The following is a 26,847-nucleotide window of genomic DNA, read 5'->3' as shown; positions in this document are numbered from 1 at the left end:
CCGATGGACGACCCAAGTACTTGGGCTCCTGCCTACCATATAGGAGACCCAGATAGAAATTCCCTGGCGTCTGCCCGGCTCAGACCTGACCGTTATAGGCATAGGAGGGACCGTTAGTATGTGATTGGAAGATCTCTGCCTCTTTCTCTATCTCCTCCCCTGTCACTGTCACTCTACCATTGATGAGTGAAGTGAAGTGAATCTTCAAAAATAGTGTTAAAACATGTTTTAGGGGAAGTTGCATCTCTAAATCTTTCCCAAAGCTTCAGCCTTGAACTTTCAGACACCTGCTGATTATTTTCCTATGGTGGCTTAACTCCACATGGTAAGTCCAAATCCACTCAGGTCCTTTCTAAGTCTTTATCTCCCCATCTTCAACAATATCAGATATATGCTGTAAGTTTGTGTTCTGTGGATATTTCATGCTGACATCAAGCTCCCAATAGTTAAACTGAAATTTCTGTAATTTTTCTTTCACTTCTCACCAGATTTCACCTCTTTGATGAGGACTTAGCCTGAACAGCACTAAGTTTTTTTGTTGTTGTTGTTTTTGTTTCTTTGTTTTATCTCTTGATTTCCTAATTGCACAGCATACATTTATTTATTAAGAGTTCTAATGCTTTTTACTTATGAGAATTTTTGAAATCTTAACACTTGTATTGTAGACCAATTCCAGGGAATGCAATTAGTCAAGAATTGTTTCAGTTCTAAGACTTGGGGAATAATTGAAGCTCAGAGAGTGTAACTGGGGGGTGATCACACAGAACCAGGAGTCTGAAGCCTTGGTGCCAGCTCCAGGGAGCACAGATCCAGGAAGAGTAGACCAGTATTATAATAATAGACTCATGCTATTAGCCCTGAGAGCGCTTCGGGTCTCGTGCAGGGACTGAGACAGGCATGCTTACAACAGTAAGAATGCTTCTTCATTACAGTATGTGACAGCTGCTGCTTTGCTCTCTTACACTGCCCCTAGTGACCAGACCCATGTGTTCTCTTTGAATGTGCAGTAGAATGTACCCATACTGCTTGAGATAAAGAGCTCAGTAGATGTTTCTGGAATTTAATTCGGCATTGGCGTCACATAGGCTGATGGTAGTAGACATGTACAAAGCAAAAACGGTGACTTTGTGATTGATGTTAATCTAGGTACTTGATCTGTGATGCCCTCCCAGTCCATAAACTCACTGGGATTGCCAACATGGCCAGCAGAAGGAAGAGCTGTTTTCAGAGAAAGGAAAGAACTTGCCTGGGAATTTCTCTTTAAAAGTAACATTCAGTTTACTTCTTGCCATTGGCTAGTTGCTATATAGAATTAACTTGAAGCCCGTGCTCAGGGTAACTACCGGAAGAGTCCTCCTGTTCCATATGGCTGCTAGTGTTGCCAAAGTTACTTCCCAGGTTTTGAAACACCACTTGTCCATGTTTATTTGTTTTTCTGTAAGTTTTTTACTGCTTTCAGCTTTTCATCACCTTCACGTCAAGTGTAATATAGCATCACACATTGATTTAAAGAGCTTTCATCATTTTCACTACATGTCTTTCTAATGTTAATGAGCTTGTTTTCCTTTACTGCAACTTTAAACTGGGGTACCAAGAAATTCAGTCTCTACGCAGAACTATTGAGAAGGATCAGGGTAGACTGTGCCAACACTAACACTCCAATCCTAGACAAGCTATTAACTGGTATGGGTATTATGCTTATCTTCAGATATTTGGTATTTTTATCTGATTGTTTAAAAAAAATCATGCATCCATATATACATACATGAACACACACACACATGGAAGGAAAAGCAATTTTAAGAAGCAGAAGTGATAACTAGTTTTATTATTCACTTCATGATCATGTTCCTAGCAGTTTAGAAAAAGTTTTTTTTTAAAGCACACATTAAAGTATCAAATAGGTTGATCCAAATTGTCCAAATAATCTTCTAGTCCCAGCATGCCTTTTTTTCTCTTGTAGAAATTAGGATCATATATTTGTAAATGACTTGTGGAGGAGATTGCAACCGTCAGTGTAAATGGAGTTTCTCCAGGTGCTGACGCCTAATCGCTGGGTAATAGCTGTGGACTTGCTGTGAGACCCGCATTATTACAATGTAATCAGAATCCTGTTGCTCTGCTGTTATTGTCAGCTACTTGTGGAATTTTAAAAGCAATAACAATTTTGATTTTAAATCATGGCATTATTAAAGTTATTTTCTTCCCTTGCCAGAACATGGCTATTGATGCTCATCTTGGAAGGAGTAGGCTGTAGAGGAATTCTTTGTTGGTATCAGAAGTGGTGTTTCTGTTTTCAGGCACACAGAAAGGCCGGAATTACCACACCACCTTCTCCCAACACTTTTTTTTTTTTTTTTTTAACATACTGTGGCAGCAGTACTTGCTATTTGCGCTTAGGGATGGGGTGACAGAATGGATCATTTTTAAAGTGTGGATAAACCAAAATTTCTTTCTAAAACATTTATTTTTCCAATTATCTTTTAAAGCCTCTTATACTCAGCAATGCTGTAGCAGATAAGACAAATAGAAAGAAATGGCCTGGGACTGTGTATCTTCTACATGAGGAGAAGACAGTTTAGTTAAAAAAAAAAAATGTCCTGAATGTGAAGGGGTCAGAGGTGGGGTGGGAATTTGAGATAACCATTAAAATACTCACAAGCCAGATTTGAGTGCCTGAATTCAAGTCCTTACACCAATGTTGAGACCTGGAGGAACTCTGGGTTCCTCTGACTGACACAGCCCTAGCTATTGCAGCCAATTGTGCAGTGAACCAGCTGATAGAAGCTCTCTCTATGTGTCTCTCCTTCTCTCTTTCAAATCAAAAGAATTTTTTTTTAAAGATTTATTTTTATTGGAAAGTCAGATGTACAGAGAGGAGGAGAGACAGAGGAAGATCTTCCGTCCGATGGTTCACTCCCCAAGCAACCACAACGGCTGGAACTGAGCCAATCTGCCAGGATCCTCCTCCAGGTCTTTCACGCAGGTGCAGGGTCCCAAGGCTTTGGTCCATCTTCGACTGCTTTCCCAGGCCACAAGCAGGAAGCTGGATGGAAAGTAGAGCTGCCAGGATTAGAACCGGCACCCATATGGGATCCTGGCGCATTCAAGGCGAGGACCTTAACCACTATGCCATCACGCTGGGCCCAATCAAAAGAATCTTAACAAAGTTTGGATATAGGTTATGAAGGTCTCTGTATTTTCTCTGTTGTACACTATTCACATATTCTTTCAGCCTGTTGAGCTGCTGGAAATGCTTTTCTATTTGTTATTTGTTCTCATGTAGCCCTGTTTTGTTAGGAACCTTTTAAAAAATCATGTCTTATACTCAATTTATTAATTTGCTTATTTGTCTCTGCCTTTTGTGCTAAATACACAATAGAGGAGAGCTTAGATCCAGAGTCCCAATACTTGTAGAATAGCTGTGTTAAAATGACCAGTTTCAGGCCCGGCGGCATGACCTAGCGGCTAAAGTCCTCGCCTTGAATGCACCGGGATCCCATATGAGCGCTGGTTCTAATCCCAGCAGCTCCACTTCCCATCCAGCTCCCTGCTTGTGGCCTGGGAAAGCAGTGGAGGACGGCCCAAAGCCTTGGGACCCTGCACCCATGTGGGAGACCTGGGGGAAGTTCCTGGTTCCTGGCTTTGGATTGGCACATGAGCACCGGCCGTTGTGGTCACTTGAGGAGTGAATCAATAGACAGAAAATCTTCCCCTCTGTCTCTCCTCCTCTCTGTATATCTGACTTTCTAATAAAAATAAATAAATCTTACCAAAAAAAGGATGTATTTACTTATAAATTTGAAGACATTGAGTTGACATATAGAGGCCCAGAAAGGATACTTAGTCTAAATATAGCCTTATGCTCTCAAATGGAATAAAATATAGGATGAATAGAGATATCATTTTCTTGTGTTTTGCCCATTTGTTCTTAGAAAGCGACCCTGGTTGAGCATGGAATCCGACGTCTTACTTTCCTGGTTGCACAAAAGGTATTGATATATAAACTTACACTTAATATTTCTTATGATACTGCTAGAATTTTTAAAGAATAAAAAAAATGAGATAAAATCTTTTGCTTGAACATAGAATTCAGGCAGATATATAACTGCTTTTCTGTAAAGTCATTCTTTTCCAAAGTTAATTAAATCATGTTTTTCTCAGTTTATATTTAATGTTGTAACTAATGCCCTGCTTCTCATGTTTTTTCTTTTCTGGTTTTTATTTCACAGGACTTCAGAAAACAAGTTAACTGTGAGGTGGATCAGAGATTTCATGTAAGTAAAAGGAATAATAATGAAAGACTGGTTACTGTTTTGTTTGCCACTAGTTATTTAAACAGAATATGTTACTTAAGCGGACTGCACTGATGTTTGATTCCCGCCACCTTTTTTTTAGGGAAGTATTAAATGGAATATAATACTTTAATTCTTCTATTCAGTGTAACAGCCAAAGTTTTCTCTTTCATGATTTCTCAGTAGTATCTTTGAGAAATAGTTACAAATGACTGTACCTGTTGTCTAGATGAAATAACTAGTAATCTCTTGCATGCACGTGGTGGGTCCATCATGAAGAAGTGCGCGTCACATGCGGTGGGCTCAGCCCCTCCCAAAAATGGGATCAAGTTCCTTTAGAAAGAGCTCACAATTCTGAAGGACAGTGACGATTCAAAATGCCTTCACAGAGCCTCAGTTGCTACTTTTGTCTTATATTAATTTGAAGAGTTAATTCAAGGAGAAATAAAAAAGTGGAGTATTCTGTTGCTGATTCTCCCATTTAGTGGAATTGGCTGTTAATGTTTATGAGATTAAAAATTGTATTGAAAAGAAAAGTAAGTTAATAGCCTGGCATCTGAACTCTGCTGTACCTGTGTGATCAGACCCAGTATGATGACAGCAGGAAGGCCAGAAATCCAGTTTGTAATCAAAATGTCATTCTCAGAATGACTGATTGTAGTCAAAATAGTTTATTGAAAATTGATTCTCGTGTAGCTCAGTGAGATTCCAAGGGATGTTAGGAAGTCTTAATTTTCCTGATAAGAATTTCATTTCATTTTGGCAATTAAAGTTATTTAGTTCTCAAGCATGCTCATTGGCAGTAATGAAGATAACACTTGAGGTGCTGGTAAAGGCTTTCTCCACTCGAGGACTTTTGTGCAGTCGCTTTATTCCTTTCATGTAGCAGGTCTCTGTCACCGGTGCTTTGTTTTCCTTCGTGCACTTCACCTTGTTGGTCTAGTCTATAGAGAAACAAGAAAGCCTACCCTGCAGGCTAAAGAACTAAGATTTTCTGAAATGCTTTAGGAAATGTTGAGGACTACACAACTCCCCTGTGTTATTGATGTCAGGAAATCAAGCAGAGTGCAGATATATATCAATCAATAACTTTAGATAGGAAACTGGAATCAGTGGAGAAGTATGAGGAGCTTAAAGAGAACCCTGGGGCTTTAGGAAGAAAAATCAGGAGCTTAGAGAATAAAATTGATACTCGGGGGATAGACTGTCAGAGCCCATGAATAAACACTGGCTGGTAGGTGCTGATCAGAACTAAAGCAGACATGCCAGAGCCAGGCCCTGGATTTCAGAAGGCTGCTGGACAAGATTCTTAAGTGTTACTGTACATTTTCCTTTCATCAACTGACTTTGGAATAATAGCATACTATTCTAGGGAATAACAATGAATTTGTCAAATTCTTTTTTATTATTGGTTCAGACAGTCCAAATGCCTTTACCACACTAACTGGCTTTCTATAATAGTATTCTATGATCAACTAAAACTGGCCAATAACATTTTTAGAAAGTCAATGCAATTAGTTTTCACTAACTTTTTAAAAAATTATTTTGTAAACCATTTGTAAGGGAAAAAAAACTATTATCTCTGAATCTGTGTCATGTCCTAGAGTATATCTAATGCCTTTGAAACATTTTTTTTCCTCTCTTCTATTTCTGGATTTAGATTGAATAGGGCATATATAGACAAAATCTGCTAGGAAATGAGGCCACCAGGAAGGGGTCTTTCCTGACATTGATTTCCTATTTATAGTGGCATCAAGTAGGAAATCAGTTAAATTATCAAGTGACTTGGTTTGTCATGAATGTAGGAAAGGCTTCTTTAGAGCAAAGAAAATATGGAAACTTTGTTGGCAGCTGGATTTGCCCTGAGCAACTGAATGGCAGAGGAACTGGGATATTTGGATGTTAAACCCCTTAGTGAATCCCACCCAGGATCTATGGTAGCCAGGAAGCCTTGGCAGGAATGACACGAATTCAAGGCTCACTGTCATGGTGCTGCCATGAGTTCTGGTACTGGTGGCAGTGTGCCGTTCATGAAGTATGCTGTGCCTCTGTCATATCATCTGCTGTGTGTTGCCCCATAGGTAGTGGGGTGTGAAAAAGAGGATGCTTTGCAGGAGTGTTAGAAATGAATCCCTTGATCTCTTTGGCTTCTTGGTAATCCACCATGATGTATGCAGCCTCCCCTGTTCTACACTGTAAAATCCCTGCGTTATTGAATAGAAAAGAGGCTGCACCGGGGGCAAGGAGAGGAGAAAGGTTACCAAGTGTGGTTCAAGAGCAGCATTGGTTGGTGTGGAATGAAACAAACTGTGCTGTGTCAGTCTTCAGCCTTTGAGACTGCCTCAGAACCAGACCTGGGCAAGTGCGGGCCAGACAGAGTGACTATCCTGATGCCGTTGAAAGCTGCCAGCATTGCCAGGGCTCCACTGTGCAGCCCTTGTAGTTCCCCAGAGCTGTCACAGCTATGTCCCTTGACTTTCTATGGAGAATCCTGGTCTGAGACAGCCGCGTTCCGCAACATCATGTAGACTTGGTGTCCAGTCTGTTTCTATAACCATTGCTTTAAATCACTAACCCATAATGTGACTCGAATAACCACTTAACACTGACATTTAAAGGTAAACGTAAAGAAAGCAAGCCTGTCCCTGTAAGGATTAAAGATCCAAGCTGTGAAAGCAGAGGAAGTGCCTTGAATTTCTGCAACCCGCTAAGTTGTAGTTGACAGTTTTGTATTAAGTGAAACTCACTAACTCACTGTTAATTTCACTCACAGTTCAAGTCTGGAATTCTAAAAACACTGAAGAATGCACTGTCTTAATTGGAATACCAATAATATACTTTATTTAATTTAAAAATAAAAAATTTTTTTTCAGAAAAGTTTTCTTGAGTATACTCAAGTGTATATTCTTGGCATTTCTTATGTTTACCACTTAAACAAACAAACAAAAAGTCCAAAACTGTCTAAACCAGTTTGCATCTGTTTAGTATTTCCTTTCTTTTTTTTTTTTGCTAGTAAGAGTTCATGAGTTCTTTTACATTTCTACAGCTATCTGAGAAATGGTTACAGTTTATGGTTGTTGTGTGATTCCACTTTACAAAATGTTTTTGGTTTGTTTGGACCTTGAAGGAAGATCTCAGTATCATAAACAATGATCATGACTAGTAGTTAATTTACTTTTTTAAAAAAATGAGCTGTTCGCTAGTGGACCAACTATTAGTCTTCAGAAGGTTTGGCTTATGTTTTTGTTTTAATTACAGTCTATATAATTAGCTCTCAGCATGGTGAGGTAAAAGAGAATTGCACCAGCAAGCTCCCAATTTCTTCATCTCATTAGGTTTTTAACACGATTATTAGTATCATAATCAGCTATGATGTTTTCTGTTTCAGGTTTTTACATTCTCTGATTTGCAGGGTGTCTTGATTGGCTAATTTAGGCAAATTATTTTGATTGTCTTGATGATGGTTGGCTGATTAGAACACAGCAGGGGGATAATTCCTTCCTGAGAAATGTTGCATTCTTTTGTTTTTTGGTGGCAGAACGCGAAGAAGGTTTTTCTTTGTGTACATTCAATTATGATATTTGCCCATAACACTAGAAGAATGCCCTGGAAAGCACTTAGAATAGTAATGGAATAAACCTGATTACTGTTAGTGGAAAAACTGGCAATATGAAGATGAGGTGAAATGAAGAAATTTACTCGAACCACTGGATGAGACTTTTGCATTTCCTTTCTGCGATTTTGTGGCTTTTGAGCCAACAAATAAAAGGTGACATTTTATGAAAGTATTCAGGCTTTTGTCTCCCAGGATTAGGGCATGATAATCCTGTTTTGTCATTGCACACAAGTTCTTGTCATCTTTTGTTCTGAAATCATAAATTCTAAAATTATGGCTTTTTCTGTGGAACTAAAACTTAGGAAGTTTTGGTTCTAAGCTTTGCTGATGACACCATCTCATGACACCTTTTCTCAGCCAACCTTAATAATGCTCTTTTTATCTGAAGAATAAATTCATAAAATAAATGCAATGAAACAAGAGGGCTATTTTTTTCTGATTAGCAGTTGTTGCACACTTCTGCCAAGAAGTAATCTTTTTTACTGTTTAATAAAGACATTTCCATTCAAACTATTTGCTTTTCATGCCCTTTAGTTACTGTGAATTTTCTTGATTTGTGTAATGGAAAAGTGCCATCTTGGTTACTGTTGTTTTGTTTTTGGCAGAAACTAGTGTTTATCTTAAAAATGTACATAATTGAATAAATTATATGCTAAATATTTTAATTAGTAGCTATTCAGGCAGAATAGGAAGAAGTGTGTGTTTAAAAATTGCATTGACATTTTCCTTGACTTTTCTAGCTGTGAGTTCCACCTCTCTCTTTTTTTTTAATGTATTACATTTTAGGTAATATCCTGGAAGTTACACCTCTCTAGAATAAAACTAGCAGAGATGGTTATTAGGGTGCCCACATCTCATGTTGGAGTGACTGGGTTTGTGCCCCGACTCTGATCCTGATTCCAGCTTCCTAGTAATCAAAACTTGAGAGGCAGTGGGTGATGGCTCAAGCACTTTGTTTCCTGCAAGGTGCTTGGGAGACTCAGCCTGAGTTCTGGGCTTTTGGCTTGCTGCTTCAGTCCTGGCTGACCATTGCAGGCATTTAGGGAGTGAACCAGCAGGTGGAAATGGGCTGGCTAGCTCACTCTCTCTTCCTCCTCTTCCTCCTCCTCCTCCTCCTCTCCTCCTTTCCTCCCTCTCTCCTCTCAAACAAATATTTTTTAACAGCAAAAGATCCAAAACTAGATTATATAAACCTTGAGCATTAAATTTATCAACAATTCAGCCCAAAAAAGTCCTCCTATTTAACCTTTGAAGTCTCCCTAAGCTCCTTCATCACCATCACTTTGGAGTTAGAGAGGTATTAAGGCATTATTTACAACAAAATGCCACTAGTAAAAGTAGTACCAAGGAAAAGCAGAAGCCTGAAAAGGAATTTCCCTGGGCTTGGTAACAAGCACCGAGGTCTATAAAATGCAGAGAAAATGTGAAATAATATACATGCTTAATGGCTTATCCATTAAGTTCCAAGTTTTCAATTCTGTGAATTTTTCAGTGGCATAATACAAATGATGTGTTTATTTAGTGTAACTCTTTATAGGTGCCCTGCATATGAAGGGGGATAATTTGGGACATAATGGGTTAGTGTGAGGGATAATGCACATGTAAATATTCAGGAAATTTTAAATTCAAGAACCACAGGTTTTCAGCATGAGTTTGCTTCGTTCATTCTGCTATTTTCCTCAAAGTTTTAATTGCTAATTTTTTCTCATCAAAGAAAAATTTTCCGATTAACCAATTTGGATTACAACAAAGACAGAAAAGCAGTGCCCCACATTGGAAAGGATGTAGGCTCTGGTGTTATAGACACACGAGCTCCTATCTGGCCCTGTGATAATGTGTCACTTGAGCCACCACTTCCTCACCTGTAACTTTGGGGTCATCATACCTACCTCGAGAGGTTGTTCAGAGCAGTCCATGGCTCAACACATAGGAATTCCTGCCACCTGGGCGCTTTTCAGTGTGTTTCCTTTGTGGTTCCAAAAGCTTGTTGAAGGACACTTGTAGGCAACTAGTGCTGGGTCCCTCCATCTTGTGCCAGTATTTGATTACATTGCACTCATAATGAGGAAGATGCCTAATGAAACCTCCTGTCGAGGCACATAGTAATGACTTGATTCCAACACTGCTAGTAGAGCTTTCCATCCGAGAAACCAGAGGTGTTGGGCGTTAATAAGTTAAATTTCAGAAAGTAATGAACTCTGCTAATTGAATTCATCTTTGTTAATTAATAAGATCCTAGTAAATTGGTTGCTTTCTTGTGTAATGCTCTGCAAAAGAGTAGGAAGGCCTAATGATTACAGGGTCCACAGTCTCACTGCTTTCTTTCCTACACAGATGGCGGTGACACAGTGTCATCTTGGATTTCCATTTAAACCTTTATGTTATCATTGAAACCCCTGACATTGGTTTGAAAAAGAATGTGGGAGAAAAAAAAATGAACTGAGAATTCTAGGCCAGCTGGCTAGCTTATGTTTTAAGAGTTTGTCAGGGAGAAACTTGGGAAATCAATCCAATAACTGCTATTTCAGTGGCTGTATCATCAGGTTTGATTGGTTTTATTTACCAGGTTTGCCAAGAGCAGCTAGATTTTGTTTGGTTTGGTTCCCCACCACCACCACCACCACCAGAACAAAGAATTTTTTCCTCCCTGGGAAAGTGTAGGTGCTAAAGTTAGGTTAATAGCGTGGTATTCTCAGATTTGTAAGAGAGGGTCAAAATGATGGATCCCTGAGGTACTGTTCATGTTCCCTGATCAAGGCTGGGTGAAAAGGATGTTTTCTGGGAAAGTGTCTTGTAGGTGTGTGGCTGCTTTTCTGCTACATGCTTTTTATCTAGGAAGAACTGACACATTTTCCCTCTTTATTAAACACAGAGAGAATTTCCAAAATTTTTCACATTCCGAGCAAGGGATAAGGTAAGACCTGATTCCTTTCCTTTTTTTCTTTTTTTATTCCCCCCCCCCCCCCGAGTTCTTACTTATTTCTAAAAAGCCCAAGAATAGCTAAGCTTTGCCATGAAATCTTCCTGGCCTTCTCCTTTTTGGATTGAGCCTGTGCTTCGCTTTGTTTTGCATGTGTCTTCAAACTGAAACAGCCTGCCCTGTGTGACATGTTGTTTCTGGAAACATCCCAGTGTGCTGAGCTGCCCAAAGGAGACAACAACTTTGGAGAGCACCCTAAGCTTCAGGACAAGCTGCATGATGTGATGTGCAGTAGCTCCCAAGCAGAGCTAGTCTTGTCATCAACAGACAGTTTACATTTAACCTTCATTTGCTTTTTACCTTTACAGTATTTCAGATGGTGCTGGTTTCCTTTTGTTATCAGCTTATATTTTTGGCTTTTTGGCTCCATTCATTCAGTTGACAATCTGGAAAAACGGTGTCAGCAAAATGTAATATTAGTGTTCCAATACAACTTTTTAAGAAGCTGCACCTATAACTGTATTTCTAAGGATACAGTATGTTCCAAACCAAAAGATCATTTTTTAAAGGAAATTGTATGACGCTGACAGTCTGTTACCATCCTTTCTGCTGTGCCCTAAGTGCTAAGACATGGATCCTTCCTTTAAGCGTTTAGACTCGTGGGGTATTTCCAGAACGTGGGCATGTGAATTAGCTGGTAATCTGAAGCAATCTGTGCTTAATTATAAAACACAAGTTAGAAAACACTAAATGCTGCAGGAAGTTTTTAGAGAACTTAAGATTTTTGTTTCTTTGCTTCTAATGGAGAATATTAGCGCTTGAAACATCCTAATCCTGAGAGCTTGGGGAGTGATTAGTTATTTGCCTAATCGTGTGTAAGCGTTAGCGTTAGCCGGGTGGAGCTTCTTTTTGCTGCCCATTAGTACAACATTGCTTCTGTTTCTGTTTCCAATCATCTTTGACTTACACATAGAAGCTAATTCTGTAATTGCCACATGTGAGCTATTTTTTTTTCTCTGATTCCTTTCCTCTCAGTTTGAGGAAGATCGGATTTATCGTCACTTGGAGCCTGCTCTGGCTTTCCAGTTAGAGCTAAACAGGATGAGAAATTTTGACCTCACTGCCATTCCGTGTGCCAATCACAAGATGCACCTGTACCTTGGGGCAGCCAAGGTGGAAGTAGGCACAGAAGTGACAGACTACAGGTTCTTTGTTCGTGCAATCATCAGGCATTCTGATCTGGTCACCAAGGTGAGTGTTGCTCTTTTATGGGAAGATAGCTCCAAGGAAGGGACAGGAAAGTATTCCTGGCTGGAAATCAGTCTTCATTTTTTTTTTTCTTTTAATTATGGTGCCTGTTCCCTTTTATCTGATTTTCCAATAATCAGACAAAATCTTTTAAGTCATTTCTGTCACAAAGTAAATATTCCTTGCAAGAAATCCTCGCCCGCCCCCATCGATTTCTTGGTAATAGAAGTTTGATACCACTGACTGGATAAAAGGAAAAACACTTTAACGGGAAAGTCAGCAGGAGAATTCAATGGGGACAGAGAGTAAGGAGGAAAGCTGCGGGAGAATGAGCCCCCTCATCAACCTGTCCAGAGGTTTGGGCAGTGTCTGTACATAGCACTCTCCTGTATGTTGGATATTGTCAGATACCGTGTTTTTGACCTTTCTTCAGCTTTCTAAACAGATGAGATTCCCTTTCTGCATAGCTCAGTTTGGCATATCTGAATTATTATCTCTATTGAAGCTGCAGCTCTGGGAATGCCTAGCACCTCCACCTATCAGTAGGAAATGATGTGCTTAGAGGCAAAAGAAAGCCCTGACAGGGATTGTTTACCTGACCCATGCTTGTTCTTGCTGTGTCTGATCACTGCACTTACTCTAGGGGCAGAGGAAAGCAGTGTCTTCACCAGGTACCTTATGATTCATGACATCCTGCTGCTTAAGTAATCATAAAAGCTATTTCTTTATTGCCTCTTTTAAACTATGATAATGCCGGGGATGCCAGGCGTGGCATACAGGTTTGGTCCGACAAGCAGAGCCAGTAACGCAGACAGGGAGAGGGTCTGGGGATGAAGCACTGACAGAAGACCAGTGATGGTAGAAGTCTGTGGAAGTCTCTCTCTCTATTGCTTTTCTTGCCCAGTCCAGCCAGTGCTAATCAACTCCTTAGCCCACAGCAGGGGTTGTGATGCAGCTCCAGGCACTCACATCACATAACACAGTACTTAGTTTCATGTTTAATTGGAGTTCCCACTCCTCTTCCAGTCCTGCTGCCTGCTGAAGTGCACTGGGAGACAGCAGGTGCTAGCTCCTGTACTCAGGTCCCAGTTACCCTTGTGTGACACTCAGATGGAGTTCCAAGCTCCTGACCACAGCATGACGTAGCCCAGCATTTAGGGGCATTTGGAGACTGAACCAGCAGATGGAGGATCTCTCCCGTCTTTTTTTTTTTTTTTTTTAATATACTTGTTGATTATTTCTGTGCAGGAAGCTTCTTTTGAATATTTACAAAATGAAGGGGAACGACTACTTCTGGAAGCCATGGATGAGCTGGAAGTTGCTTTTAACAACACAAACGTCCGCACAGACTGTAATCACATCTTCCTCAACTTCGTGCCCACAGTCATCATGGACCCCTCAAAGGTACCTTTCTCCTGAGTTTTTCTCCTGGCACTAGCAAGCACAAGCACTGTAATCCATTCATGTTCCTCTCACTTGTGCTTGGATACAGGTCCTCTCCCTTCGGTGGTTGAGCCCTAAATCTTTAAAGTTTACAATTCGATTGTGAGGCTGATTGTAAAGTTTACACATTGGTTGTTAGCAATGTTAATATTGCTAATTGTTAATGTTAGCAATGTTAATGCAGGTAGAACTCAGAACTAAAGGTGGTGTCAGCTTGCTGGTCCTGTAGAAGCAATGCTGAAGTGCTTTCTGTTCTTCCACTGGCACCTGTTTCATGATATTCCTAGACCACTTTTGTGTGTTGGTTACAAGAAATCATGTCTGAAGAATTTTTTTTAAATATTTATTTATTTTTATTACAAAGTCAGATATACAGAGAGGAGGAGAGACAGAGAGGAAGATCTTCCATCCGATGAGTCACTCCCCAAGTGAGCGCAACGGCCGGTGCTGTGCAGATCCGAAGTTGGGAAACTGGAACCTCCTCTGGGTCTCCCACATGGGTGCAGGGTCCCAAGGCCTTGGGCCGTCCTCGACTGCTTTCCCAGGCCACTAGCAGGGAGCTGGATGGGAAGTGGAGCTGTCGGGATTAGAAGTGGCGTCCATATGGGATCCCGGCATGTTCAAGGCAAGGACTTTAGCCACTAGGCCACAGCGCCTGACCCATCTGAGGGTTTTTAACTAAAAAACTCTTAACCTTGCAGACTTAAAGTACTGAGTTGCCTTAGTAAAAAGATTAGAGAAAGTGGGATCATATGCCTCATCTCCCTAAATCCCAGTTGAACTTGACGGAGACCAAGCCTCAGAGCTATAATGTTTGGGTAGAATGTTCTAGTATCACCTGCAAATTGCCTTTGTTTAATTTGTGCAATTTACTAAAAGACATACATTATAAAGTTTAATAAAATTGTATGGAAAAAAGCTCATGTTGGTAATTGCTATGTTGATTTAAGGTCCTGTAAGTGCAATGAAACATAGTTACCATGCATATAAATGCTACTTAATAGCTACTTAGCTAGAGATTTTATTCTTATTTGGGGCTTTGTCTTAAATCCCATGGCTTTTAATTTTACCTGTTGTAGATCTTTGATATAGAGTGTGACTATAATTGGGAAAGGAGAAAGGGTTGAGAGGAAGAGAAAACCATTCAGCTCCCAAACCAGCAGAAACTGTCCCTGACTTGTTCCAAACTTCCTAAGAAACTTTGTATTTTTTTAAAAGACTATTTCTAGCATACATCTCCACAGACCAGCCTCTTTTCCTCATTCCTCTTGTCCTAAAGATGGGCAGGCCTTAAATAGGCCCTAGCTGCAAGGTGTTTAAGTTTTGTGCTTGATATGTCTGCGTCAGATTGAGGAATCTGTGAGGAGCATGGTAATGCGCTATGGAAGTCGGCTGTGGAAACTGCGCGTCCTCCAGGCAGAACTGAAAATCAACATTCGCCTGACACCAACTGGAAAGGCAATTCCCATTCGCCTCTTCCTGACAAACGAGTCTGGCTATTACTTGGACATCAGCCTCTACAAGGAAGTGACTGACTCCAGGACAGCACAGGTACAGTGGTCAAGCACACTCTTTAGAGCTTTTGATTTGGTCATGTGGGTAAACTACTTGTCCTCGATACAGAAGACCCAAGCTCACAAAACCCATCGGTTCATCCAGGGAGGTTGTCCTTTATTTGTCCAAATGGTTGTGTGAATTTGAAAAACATTGGCTTTGTGAGAAGTGCTGTGTTCTCTGTCATGATTTTGTCACCTTTTGGTGAGTGCTAACACATGCTGCGTGAGCCTAACTCCAGTGGTCATGCTGTAATGTAGAGCTCTTATCTTAGAGGGCTTGTGGGCCACTTCTGCAGTCTAGTCTTTTCTGGTCTGCTTTGTCCTATATGTTTTCAGCATAGTTAAAGCCCTCAGTTTCAAGTGAGTAAAGGATTGTTGGAATAGGTCCACAATTTCCAGCTTTAGCAAGGAAAATTTCAGCAGCATCCAACAGCATGCACAATGTCAAGTGGTAAGTGTGTCCTATTTATCCATTCTTAGCTTCAAAAAGCTCAGAGCAATACATACCTGCACAAGAACAAAGCATCAAAGTTGAACCCATTTTTCAGATGGAAAAATTGAAGTCACTGAGTTGACTCATTCTATAATAAGAGAATTTCCTTTGAATCTACTTCACCTTATTTTCTAAATATTTGGGCCACTGTCTATGATACTAGATTTTCATTGGTTCACCTTTGGTACCTATCTGTGTAAGAACTTGGATTTTTTTTTTTTTTTTTAATGAATTTGGCCTGAACTTGAGGAGTGCATCCTACTGATGAAAGGATGAACTTGTTCCAATATATACAAGCAAAGGTTTCAGTCTATTCTATGCATTGGGTGCCATGAAGAGATTATGTGTTTCTGTTATTTTTTTTTTATCTACATCCTTTTAAATCCAGAAATAGAAGTAGGAAAGAAATTTTTTTTTTTTTTGGCCAGTCTTGTGAAGATGAATTTTAAAACCTTCAGTCTGGGTAGTTGTCAGAATGACCTTTCATTTTGTGCTTTGATTACCAGTTAGATGGCCAGAGAGATCCATCCTGTTGAGAGAAGTGAACAGTTAGAGAGCTCGCACAGAGCATGAGGGGTGAGCAGGAGAAAGGACGCAATCAGTTTTGCTGCGTTTGATGTTTTTCAGGACAACCTTAAAGACTTTTTCAGTCAAAGCTTTCCATGTGCAGGGATATTTTTAATTAACTTATACAATGGCTTCAAGGCAGGTCCATTCTTGTGAAAAACAAGATGGCCACCAGAGATTTTAATGTTTCTGATAAATATGTTTGTTCTTCACAGCTACTTTTTTTTTTCTCCTTTTGTTTACTAGAAAGCTCTTAGATTTCCCTCATGGCTGATGTTGGTGGTTCGGAGCGCACAAGGCACAGGTGCTCTGAGTTGAGTGTGGTACACTCCTGGCACAAAACAAGCTCTTAATAAGTGTCTGAGGTTGGGGGTTCCTCGTAGCATGCATCCACAGTGCTTAGGGAGCTCTGAAGGCAGGCGTTTTCCTCAGGCTCCACAGCAGACTATGCTCAGGATCTGTGGCTGCCGGGGTACCGACTCGAGGCACAGCCCACAGCCCTTGCCTATCAGGCACTTTTTGTCAAATTTGAATCGTGTGAATTTAATACAGAACCATGTCTATCATTCACTCATCGGTTCATTAATTTAGTCTTTATTAATCTCTTAGAGTGTCAGAAAAAAAAAGATCTCTAGAAATTTGTAATTGCAGTAGAAGAAGACAAGCAGTTCATTTCCCTGCAATGTGGTATGCACCCTCATGTCATCAATATGGAGTTCTAAGGGTGCAGGCTGTGTGTGCCAGACATTGGTTTCTAAAGGAAGCCCTTTTGATGGCCTTGGAGAAGCGTACTCAATATATAAAATTTGCTAATATTTTCATGAACTTGTAAGGCATATACTTTACCAGGTTTTAATTACCACATTTATTACAGTAGAAAAGAGAACTAACGGATAGTGGATCATTCAGGGGCTTCCTTTACTAATCATTACTATCAACCTATTGTCCTTACGCATCATTTATTCATTCTGCCAATAAGCAACAAGGTCGACTGGCTTGAGTTTCATTTTCTTTCCTTTTCCTTGGATAGCCTTAGTGTGGAGTAAGCTGTAATGAACCCTGATGTCAGGCAGTCATAGTGGGGAGACAAGATTTGTGTAATGCATTGCATAAGTGAATTGATTTCCAATGTGTAGCACGAGAGAGAAATAACATTTTAAAGTCACCTTTATTGAGGTTTAACTTACATATAATAAAGTGGACTCCCTTTTATGTATACAGTTCACTTCATTCTGGTGATTGTATGCACCCTGGGAACCACCATTCCTATCAGGGTAGCGAATGTCTCCTCACTCCCGAAAACTTCTCATGCTGTTTTGCATTCAGAGGTAGAGACACTGATCCCACCCTTAGGCAATCCCCAATCTGCTCTGTGTCAGTGTAGATTAATTCTGCCTGCCCTGAAATTCATATAAATGAGATCAAACAATGTATACTGTTCTGTGTCTGTCATCTTCCTAGCACAGTGTTTTTGGAGATGCATCTGTGGTGCATGGATAGGTTTCTTTCTATTACTGAGTGGCTTTCCATTTTATGGATTTTATAACTTTTATATCCATTCACCTGTTGGGTAACATTTGGGTTTTATTTCCCAGTTTGAGCTGTTAAGAGTGAAGTCTGAAAATCCATTCATAAATTTTTATTTAGATATGCTTTCCTTTCTCTGGTAGATATATAAGTGTGTAATTGCTGGATCTAGGAAGTATATATTACTTTATAAGACTGATGATCTGTTTACCTAAGCTGTGACATTATAAATTCCCACCAGCAATTATGTACCTAAATTGCTTCTCTCCATCTTCCTTCTTCAGTGCACAGTATGTGTAGTAAATGTTACCAGCCTCAACTATTACCTGACTTCATCTAAGGAGTTAGCAAAACTGAGTCTCAAACCCCTGAACCCACATATCTTGTCTCTCAATAGACAGGAGATGTAGTTCCTGACCCTGCTGCTTTTACTCTTGTTTTTTTATTGATTTGGTTTACGTCCTGTGGACCTAGGTTTCTCACATTGTAAGTTTGCCTTGCTTAACTCTTCAAATCTCTTAAAAACTGTCCTGGGTGCCAGCATTGTGGTACAGCAAGTGAGGTCACCTCCTGCGATGCCTGCATCCCACGTGGGCATCGTTTCTGGCTGCTCTACGTGGTTCCTGTTCTGGCTGTTCTACTTCTGATCCAACTCTCTTCTGCACCTGGGAAAGCAGGAAAAGATGCTTCAAATCTTTGGCCTCCTCACCTATGTGCGAAATGCAGATATCACTTCTGGCTTCAACCTGTTCCAGCCCTTACATTTGTGGCCATTTGAGGAAGCAGCAGAGGGAGGATCTCTTCCCCTCCCACCTCCCTCCCTCTTTCAGTAACTCGATCTTTCAAACAAATCAATAGGTTTATTTTTTTTAATGATTTTTTTTTTTTTTATTGAATGGCCGATTCATAGGGAAGAGGAGAAATAAAGATCTTCCCATCTGCTGGTTCACTTCCCAAATGGCCTCAAAAGCCGGAGCTGAGCCAATCCAAAGCCAGGAGCTTTTTCCTGCTCTCCCACACAGGTCCAGGGGCCTAAGGACTTGAGCCTTACCCTGCTGCTTTTCCAGTCCATAAGCAGGGAACTGGATCAGAAGTAGAGCAACTGAGCCACCAACCAGCACCCGTATGGGATGCCGGCACTGTAGATTCAGCATTAGCCTTATAAGCTACTAAGCGAGTCTCAAAAATAAAATTTTAAAAGAAATACATAGTTGTTTGGGGCTATATTGTGATCCAGCGGGTAAGCTGCCACCCATGTGCAAGTCTTAGATGGAGTTCCAGATCGGTTTTTGTCTGACCCAAGCGTGGCTGTTACTGCTGTTTGGGGAATGAACTAGCAGCTAGATGGAAAATCTGTCTCACTCTCCTCCCTCACTCTCATTTCCCTCTCCCCTTCCCTCTTCCCAGCTCTTGTCTCTCCCTCTCACTGTAATTCTACCTTTCAAATAAAGCAATAAAACCTTAAAAGAAATTCTCATTTCTTGTTTCACACTTTCAAGATGTTACTAATTTTACTTCCCACGTGGTGCCTTTTCCCCTTCAGTGATGTAGAGCTTCCATCTGTTGGCCTTTAGGCGGCCTGAGACAGTGTTGTCTGTAACAGAGAAACCTGCAGAACACTCTAACTGCCCTGAATGAAGAGCTAGGGAGGCCAGAGATTGCTTTAGCTGACCTGTATCCTGGGCTTGGAAAGCTAATTCCGTTTCTGTGCCTGTGTTTTAGATCCACAGAGATGTGTTCATGTGTTTCCCTCTTAGGTCTAGATACCCACAGCCTTACGCCCCATCTATATTTGTATTCTCTGCATGGGGATCTATATGTTATGTATTCATGCATAAAGTTCCTAGTTTAGTGTTATACAACCTATGAACACTCAATAAATATTAATTGAATTGAAATAATGGCATCCTTTATAAATATTCATAAGCAAATAAAACTAAATATATGGAGTGTAAAGTACTCTTCTAGAAATGTTTGAGTTAAAATGATTAAAAACGAGTTTGGTAATTTTGTTATGTAACAAAATAGGTATTGCAGCAATTGTTAACTAGTTGTAGACATCGTACTGGGGGAGGACATGTATTTTTTTTTTAAAGATTTATTTATTTATTATTTGAAAGGCGGATATACGGAGAGGAAGAGAGACAGAGGGAAAGATCTTCTGTCCAATGATTCACTCCCCAAGTGACCACAGTGGCTGGTACTGCGCTGATCTGAAGCCGGGAGCCAGGAGCTCTTCCGGGTCTCCAACGCAGGTGCAGGGTCCCAAAACTTTGGGCCATCCTCGACTGCTTTCCAAGGCCACAAACAGAGAACTGGGGCCGCTGGGATTAGAACTGGTGCCCGTATGGGATCCCGGTGTGTGCAAGATGAGGACTTTAACCACTATGCTATTGCGCCGGGCCCCTAGGACATGTATTTTAACACACATAATTTAATGAAGTACAGTTCTTTTACTATAGAGTGTGTCTTACTAACCAATAGGAATGAACTGTCTGGCAGATATTTTTGAAGTTTTTACGTGGCCAGTGAGACGTACAGGCATCTTCTAATCAAGCGGACTGAAGCATGGATGATATTGGTAGAGCCTTAATCTAGACTTCTACATGGGAAGCAGAAGAAAATTTTGTTAGTGTATTACTTGTTTGTTTATGTTTTTGTTTGAGCAATTCTTGCATTTTAGCCAAAACTGGTTAGGTTGACTTCATTTTTGAGTATGTGGTAGTTAATTCAGTTTAGAAGATGAGCATCTTTCTGTTTCTGAGAGAAGAATATTTCACTGTATTGTTGATTTCATGTAGTTCAAAAGTGACAGCAACCTGCTAATTACACACTATTTCTTTTGGAGTTGATTATCTGTAAAGTGGTAATAGCATCAAGTACCTGATTCAGAACACCTGTTTTGACTGCTCAGTCCACCAAAAAAAAATAAATCACACTCATGGAAAATCTCCTCTTGGCAGCTGATTTGTTTCCCTTCTGTCTCTTAATTCTCCATACCATTCTGTTTTTCCTGCAGATCATGTTTCAGGCATATGGAGACAAACAGGGGCCACTGCATGGGATGTTAATCAATACTCCGTATGTGACCAAAGACCTACTGCAATCAAAGAGGTTCCAGGCACAATCCCTAGGGACAACGTACATCTACGATATCCCAGAGATGTTTCGGCAGGTAGGGGACGCTATTGGGACAATGGGCCGGAAGCATTCCAGCATGGATAAGGATGCAAAATTTTCCAGAATTTTCTTTAAGATGCAGTTTTGACTAGAAAGGGCAGGAAAATATCCTGACACAATTCTCACTTCTATTTCATGCAGTAACTGTGGACTCAGATATTGGATGGTCTTTAATGAATTAACAGGAAGAATAGTGAGAACAGAAATCTGTTGAGTAGAAGAGAGTAAACTACAACTACATGCCCAATATGGTACTTTGCAACAACCTATGCAAGGACTTACATATGTATATCCTATATCTGTATTCAGATTAGGGTTATTTAAAAAGAGGCATGAAAGTTTGGTTTTCATTTTTCTATTTTCTCAGATCACCCAGGTACTTAGATGATAGGCCAAGGTTAATATAGTGAAAATCAATATAGACAGCATAGACAAATGGATATAGAGTCCGTGGTACACATTTAAAGTATAAGTCCTTTTGTGGGAGATTTATTATAGCTGAATAAAAACTAACATGAGAAAATATGACATTATGAATCTCATCCTCTATATGAAAATAAATTCCTTTGATCTATGTGGTGAATCATCTATGCTGCAGATTTTTCTTCTACCAATACAAGGCAAGGAAAGTCTATCAGCAGAAAATGGAACAGATAAAGAATAAGCTATCAAAAGAATACCGAATTTGTCCTTTAAAAAAAAAAAATCTATGAATATAGGATTTCCCCAAGTCTCGCAGTCAATATTACCAGCATTACCACATTTGAATTTTAATAAAGTAACATATGGCCTTGGCAAATAGTCTATGTATGATTGCTCTGTTACTCAGAAATACAAGGGATTACTTTTATGTAACCATGTGTTTAGAGGTCTGTCTCTTGAAACACAGCTACCTTCTGCAGGATTTGCCTCTTACGGCATTATTAGTCTAAAAGCTGAGTGCTGATTCTGTTTCCCAATGCCAGTACCATAAGGAAAAAGTCCTTCTGGGGCTCAGCGTGGTTCCCTAGTGGCTGGAATCAGTCCTTACTTTGCATGTACCAGGACCCCATGTGGGCACCAATTCATGTCCCAGCCACCCCACTTACTGTGTCTCTCCCTGCCTGTGACCTGGGAAAGCAGTCGAGGATGGCCCAAAGCCTTGGGTCCCGGAGGGAGCTCCTGGCTTCAAATCAGCTCGGCTCCGACTGTCTCAGCCACTTGAGGGTGTGGATCAGTGGACAGAGGATCTTCTCTGTCTGTCCTCTCTATATGTCTGACTTTCCAATAAAAATAAAGTTTTTTTTTTTTAAATCTTCTGCATGGAATTTTTCTATATGATAACAGATACAAACATATATCTGGAACATAGAGGTATGTATGTGTCATTTGATCTTCAAGTGTTAGAGGCAAGCCAAGAAAGACCCTGGACTAGTTCCCACTTCATAAAATATTTGCTTGTCTTATTTACATGAATTTGGCAATGGGAATCATGATTTCAAATGTATAGGTGTATATTTTCTCAAATATTAGCCACATTTATCTACACATTAGAAAATAGTCATGCATGTCTAGAATCTACCTTCTGTGTCTAGGCCTGTACAGCTTGCCTCAGAAGAGCTGCTCACCTGAACCTCTGCCAAGAACTTCATTCTGGCTGTTCTAGATTTTCGTTGTTTTAGCTGAGTATCATGAGATTCTTCTATTGTTAAGTTTCTCTAGGGCATTTTTACTTTTGCAAGAGAGGCTAGTACTTAGTTTTACATTTTAATATTTTTGAGATAGTATTGAATCTCCTGTCTGTTGCTAATGCTCCAGTGGTGATTCAGATCCACTTAATTATTTAAACTGGAATGACTTTTTTTTAGAAAAGTGCCTGATACTGACATATTAAAAACACCATCAGACTTGAGCAGGTGTTAGGTACAGCAGTTAACATGCTGTTTAGTATGAGTGCACGCTATTCCCGAGTGCTTTGGGTTCAATTTCCAGTCATCGACTTCATGATCCAGCTTCCAGGTAATGCACTCCCTGTAAGGCAACAGGTGACAGCTCAAGTACTTGAGCCCCAGATATCCATAAGGGAAAATTGGCTTGAGAGCCTCATTCTTGGCTTCAGCCTGACCAGATCCCAGCTATTGAGGACATATAGGGGCAGACCAGTAGTGGGTGGAAGATCTATTTGTATCTTTCAAATACAAATAATCTTTTTAGTGATTTATTTATTTTCAAAAGCAGAGTTGTAGAGAGAGAAAGAAATCTTCCATCTGCTGATTCACTCCTCAAATGATCTTAGCAGCCTGGGCCAGGCTGAAGGCAGGAGCCAGGGGCTTCTTCCTGCTCTCTCATGTAGATGCAGGGACCTTATTACTTGGCCCATCATCTTCTACTTTTCTAGGCACTTTAGCAAGGAACTGGATCAGAAGTGGATCAGCCAGGGTTTGAACTTGCCCCACAAGTAATCATTTCTTTTCTTTTTTTAAGGTCTATTCATTTATTATTGCAAAGTCAGATTTACGGAGAGAAAGAGATACAGAAATATCTTCCATCCACTGATTCACTCCCCAAGTAGCCACAACGGCTGGAGCTGAGCCAATTTGATGCCAGGAGCTTCTTCCGGGACTCCCACATGGGTGCAGGATCCCTGGGCTTTGGGCTGTCCTCTGCTGCTTTCCTGGGCAACAAGCAGGAGCTGGATGGGAAATGGAGCAGCCAGGACAGGAATCAGCACTCATATGGGAGCCTGGTGCCTGCCACTAGGCTACCACGCTGGACCCCACAAGCAATCATTTCTTAAAGCAAAACCAGGTGGAACTGTAGCAATTATGTTTATACATATCAAAATGTTCATTGTTACCATTTACACTTGTTTCCTTCACTAGTCCTTGATCAAGCTCTGGGAATCTATGTCCACTCAAGTATACCTTCCACCACCTCCTCTGCCTTCTGACATGTTGACATATACCGAGCTGGTGTTGGACGATCAAGGTCAGCTGGTGCACATGAACAGGCTTCCAGGAGGAAATGAGGCAAGTAGTTGGACTCTTCTTACTCAGCTTTCATAGGATGGGCCAGTAACTAGTATTAAAATCCAGGAGGCATAAGGCAGATGTGTAGCCTTATGGTAGAGTTCTTCAGAGAGACAACATTGACTCAACATCAAGGAATTACTGTTAATTTTTTAGTTGGGATAATGGCCTTATGATGTTTCCTTTTTTAGAAAAGAGTATTGAGCTCCGCTAGGTCTATATACCAAAGCATTGATTGAATAAATTATCTGATGTCTAGGATTTGCTTCAAATAGAAACAGGTGAAGGGGAATATTGGTCACGTGTTCATCAGTGAACCTACATGATGGGTACAGGAGAGTAGATGGTTTCCTGTAGTTTTTTCTATGTTTGAAAATTTGAGGTTTTTCTAAATGTTTGAAGTATGGTTTATTTACATACTAATGTACAGTTTTTAGTGTGTTTTCTATGCTTAGTTCATTTGTCACTGTTGTAAGACAGTGAATTTTTTCTTGGGATTCAGGCAGAGCAGGAATTTAAAGAGAACTCTTAAGAGAGCTCACTTCTTGATAACGATAGTAGAATGTGTTTTCTAGTCTTGGCATCTTTTCTCATGGCAACTTATGTGTAATAATGTAATAATGTAGTGATATTCTGCCCTACATCCTTAACACCTGTCAGTGTCTGTTGAGAGGCTTACTGATTTTAGCTGTGCTTCTAATTATGCCTCCAGTGCAGTTGTAGCAGTGATAATAAAAGCAACTCTTAAAAAAGAGAGGTGTTTTTTGTCTTTCCATCTTGACGATAATCCCTGGAAGAATTACTCTCTTTAAAATAGGTAATCTTGGGGCCCGGCGGCGTGGCCTAGCGGCCAAAGTCCTCACCTTGAAAGCCCCGGTATCACTGCACCCGCGTGGGAGACAGAGATAATCTTTTTTTTTTTTTTTAAAGATTTATTCATTTTATTACAGCCAGATATACACAGAGGAGGAGAGACAGAGAGGAAGATCTTCTGTCCGATGATTCATTCCCCAAGTGAGCCGCATCCGAAGCCGATGCGCGCCAATCCGAAGCCGGGAACCTGGAACCTCTTCCGGTCTCCCACACGGGTGCAGGGTCCCAATGCATTGGGCTGTCCTCGACTGCTTTCCCAGGCCACAAGCAGGGAGCTGGATGGGAAGTGGAGCTGCCAGGATTAGAACTGGTGCCCATATGGGATCCCGGGGTGTTCAAGGCGAGGACTTTAGCTGCTAGGCCACGCCGCCGGGCCCTAAAAGAGGTAATCTTTCTCTGGGTAGTCACCTCACACAGGCTAGATCTGCAGTATATGTGTATTTCATTTAGTATCTTTCAAAAATTTTTGTTCTGTGCACACGGTGGATAGCTGTTTCAGTAATACACCAGTGGCTGCCAAGAGTGCATGACTTGATATTAAGGTAGATGCAGGCAGTGGACCAGCTGAACTTGTAGAAGTTCTTCTATTCTAGAGCCTAAACAAATAGCAAAGAGAAGAGGATGGGGAAGGGAGAATGTCTAGAATTTTGGCAAGAGTAAGTACGTACTTGTCAGTACACAGAGTTGAGGCACAGGTGTGTGCTACTGTGCGTAGCCTTTGCTTAGTGTGCCTCTCAACAGCAAAGAAAGGCTTCATTGTGCTAGACTTAAATTCTGATTTATTGAACAGTGGCGTCTTCAGGAATGGAAAGCACCCTTGTGAACATGGGGCTGGGAGTAAAACGGTTTTAACTAATATAATTAAAACACAAAATGAGATTTTTAGCCACATGAAAGCTAGCTGCAGTGTTGTGCAAAACCGCTTGCATGATCTTTCTCTCCTGCTTTCTCTCTGCTCTCATTCTGTTTGAGCGAATGGAGACAAGGGGAATAGTGAAGTCCCAGAGGGACAGAGCTCTGTTCTTGCTGAAATTACAAGCACAGAGCTGCCTGGGCAGGAACATGTAGTGTTTACTCTGCCAGTCTGAATACAAATAGTCTTATTATACAGGACTCCGTACCCAGAGACCACACACACACACACACACACACACACACACTCACGAATAAAAAAATTAAAGGTTTTTCTTAACCCTTTGAGACCTAGCAAACCTTGGTGCAAAAGGAATGACTGAAACAGCTACACAGGGTGTTAGCTGTGAGACGTCAATCTAAGGGCCACACGTTTTCCTTTGCCCAGTGCTCTAATAGTCGTGTAGCCAGACAACTAATAGCACTTGCCAAGATGTTTTGCTTTTTTTTTTTTTTTCAAGTTCATTTTCTTCCTCTTCTATACTTTTCCCTCCTTAGTTGCCTCATTTCTTTGTTCTCTTTTCGTTTCCTTCAAATGATTGACTAGGATCAAGACTGAGTGCTGGCTTGCTGTTTCCAAGCCTTCTGAGCTCAGGAGAAGTGAGACTGATGTCGTTTTGCAAGCAGTCAGTGACTAATGCCCAGGATGGCTGGTGTAGTCAGTCAGTGGCCTTAGCTAGATTATAGGGCACTGCACAACAGGAATGAGGCTGGAGTATTAGCATCAACCTCTGCTACCGATAGCTTGAACATACAATGGAGAATGTCCATGGAGAGACTGACCAATGTAAGCATGGAGTTTGAGCAGTCAGAACTCTGAGGGACAGCTTTACCTAAAGGATGACAAGATGTCAGTAGGATGTATTTCCTCATGCTGAGCCCACTTTTATCAGAACACATTGAATTCCAGCTATTGCAGTTTAATTTTCTTTGGCCAAAGAGACAAGTTTGTCATGAGCCTGGCACTCTACATATTACCCCAAGAATGATGTGAGGGAAATGAAAGAGCTCATGCTGATGAGATTGGGTGCAAATCTCTCCTGTGCCAAAGAGAATGGGCATCTGAACCGAGTCTTGAGAAATTGTTTTATTTAAAAAAGGAATAAAAAATTGACCTGTTAATGTTCCAAGAGCCAAGGCGCCATGTAAATGCATTGATGCTACATAGACATTAAATCATCATAATGTGGTGTTCTCCAAAGGAGATGG

General features: G+C 40.6%; 1 protein-coding gene across 1 annotated transcript in view; it reads left to right on the top strand.

Annotated features, from left to right (window-relative positions):
- The window catches only part of ACACA (acetyl-CoA carboxylase alpha), a 236,484-nt gene that overhangs the window by 123,223 nt on the left and 86,414 nt on the right, over nt 1–26,847 (top strand). The window contains exons 34-41 of the mRNA XM_058675532.1: nt 3,936–3,992; nt 4,233–4,277; nt 10,784–10,825; nt 11,867–12,082; nt 13,328–13,483; nt 14,870–15,073; nt 20,685–20,840; nt 23,707–23,853. Coding sequence (XP_058531515.1) covers nt 3,936–3,992; nt 4,233–4,277; nt 10,784–10,825; nt 11,867–12,082; nt 13,328–13,483; nt 14,870–15,073; nt 20,685–20,840; nt 23,707–23,853 — 1,023 coding nt within the window. The remainder of the gene's footprint in view (nt 1–3,935; nt 3,993–4,232; nt 4,278–10,783; nt 10,826–11,866; nt 12,083–13,327; nt 13,484–14,869; nt 15,074–20,684; nt 20,841–23,706; nt 23,854–26,847) is intronic.

The sequence above is a fragment of the Ochotona princeps genome, chromosome 17, assembly GCF_030435755.1.
Source record: "Ochotona princeps isolate mOchPri1 chromosome 17, mOchPri1.hap1, whole genome shotgun sequence".
Taxonomy (NCBI): Eukaryota; Metazoa; Chordata; class Mammalia; order Lagomorpha; family Ochotonidae; genus Ochotona; species Ochotona princeps.
This window is presented reverse-complemented; position numbering and strand designations above follow the sequence as displayed.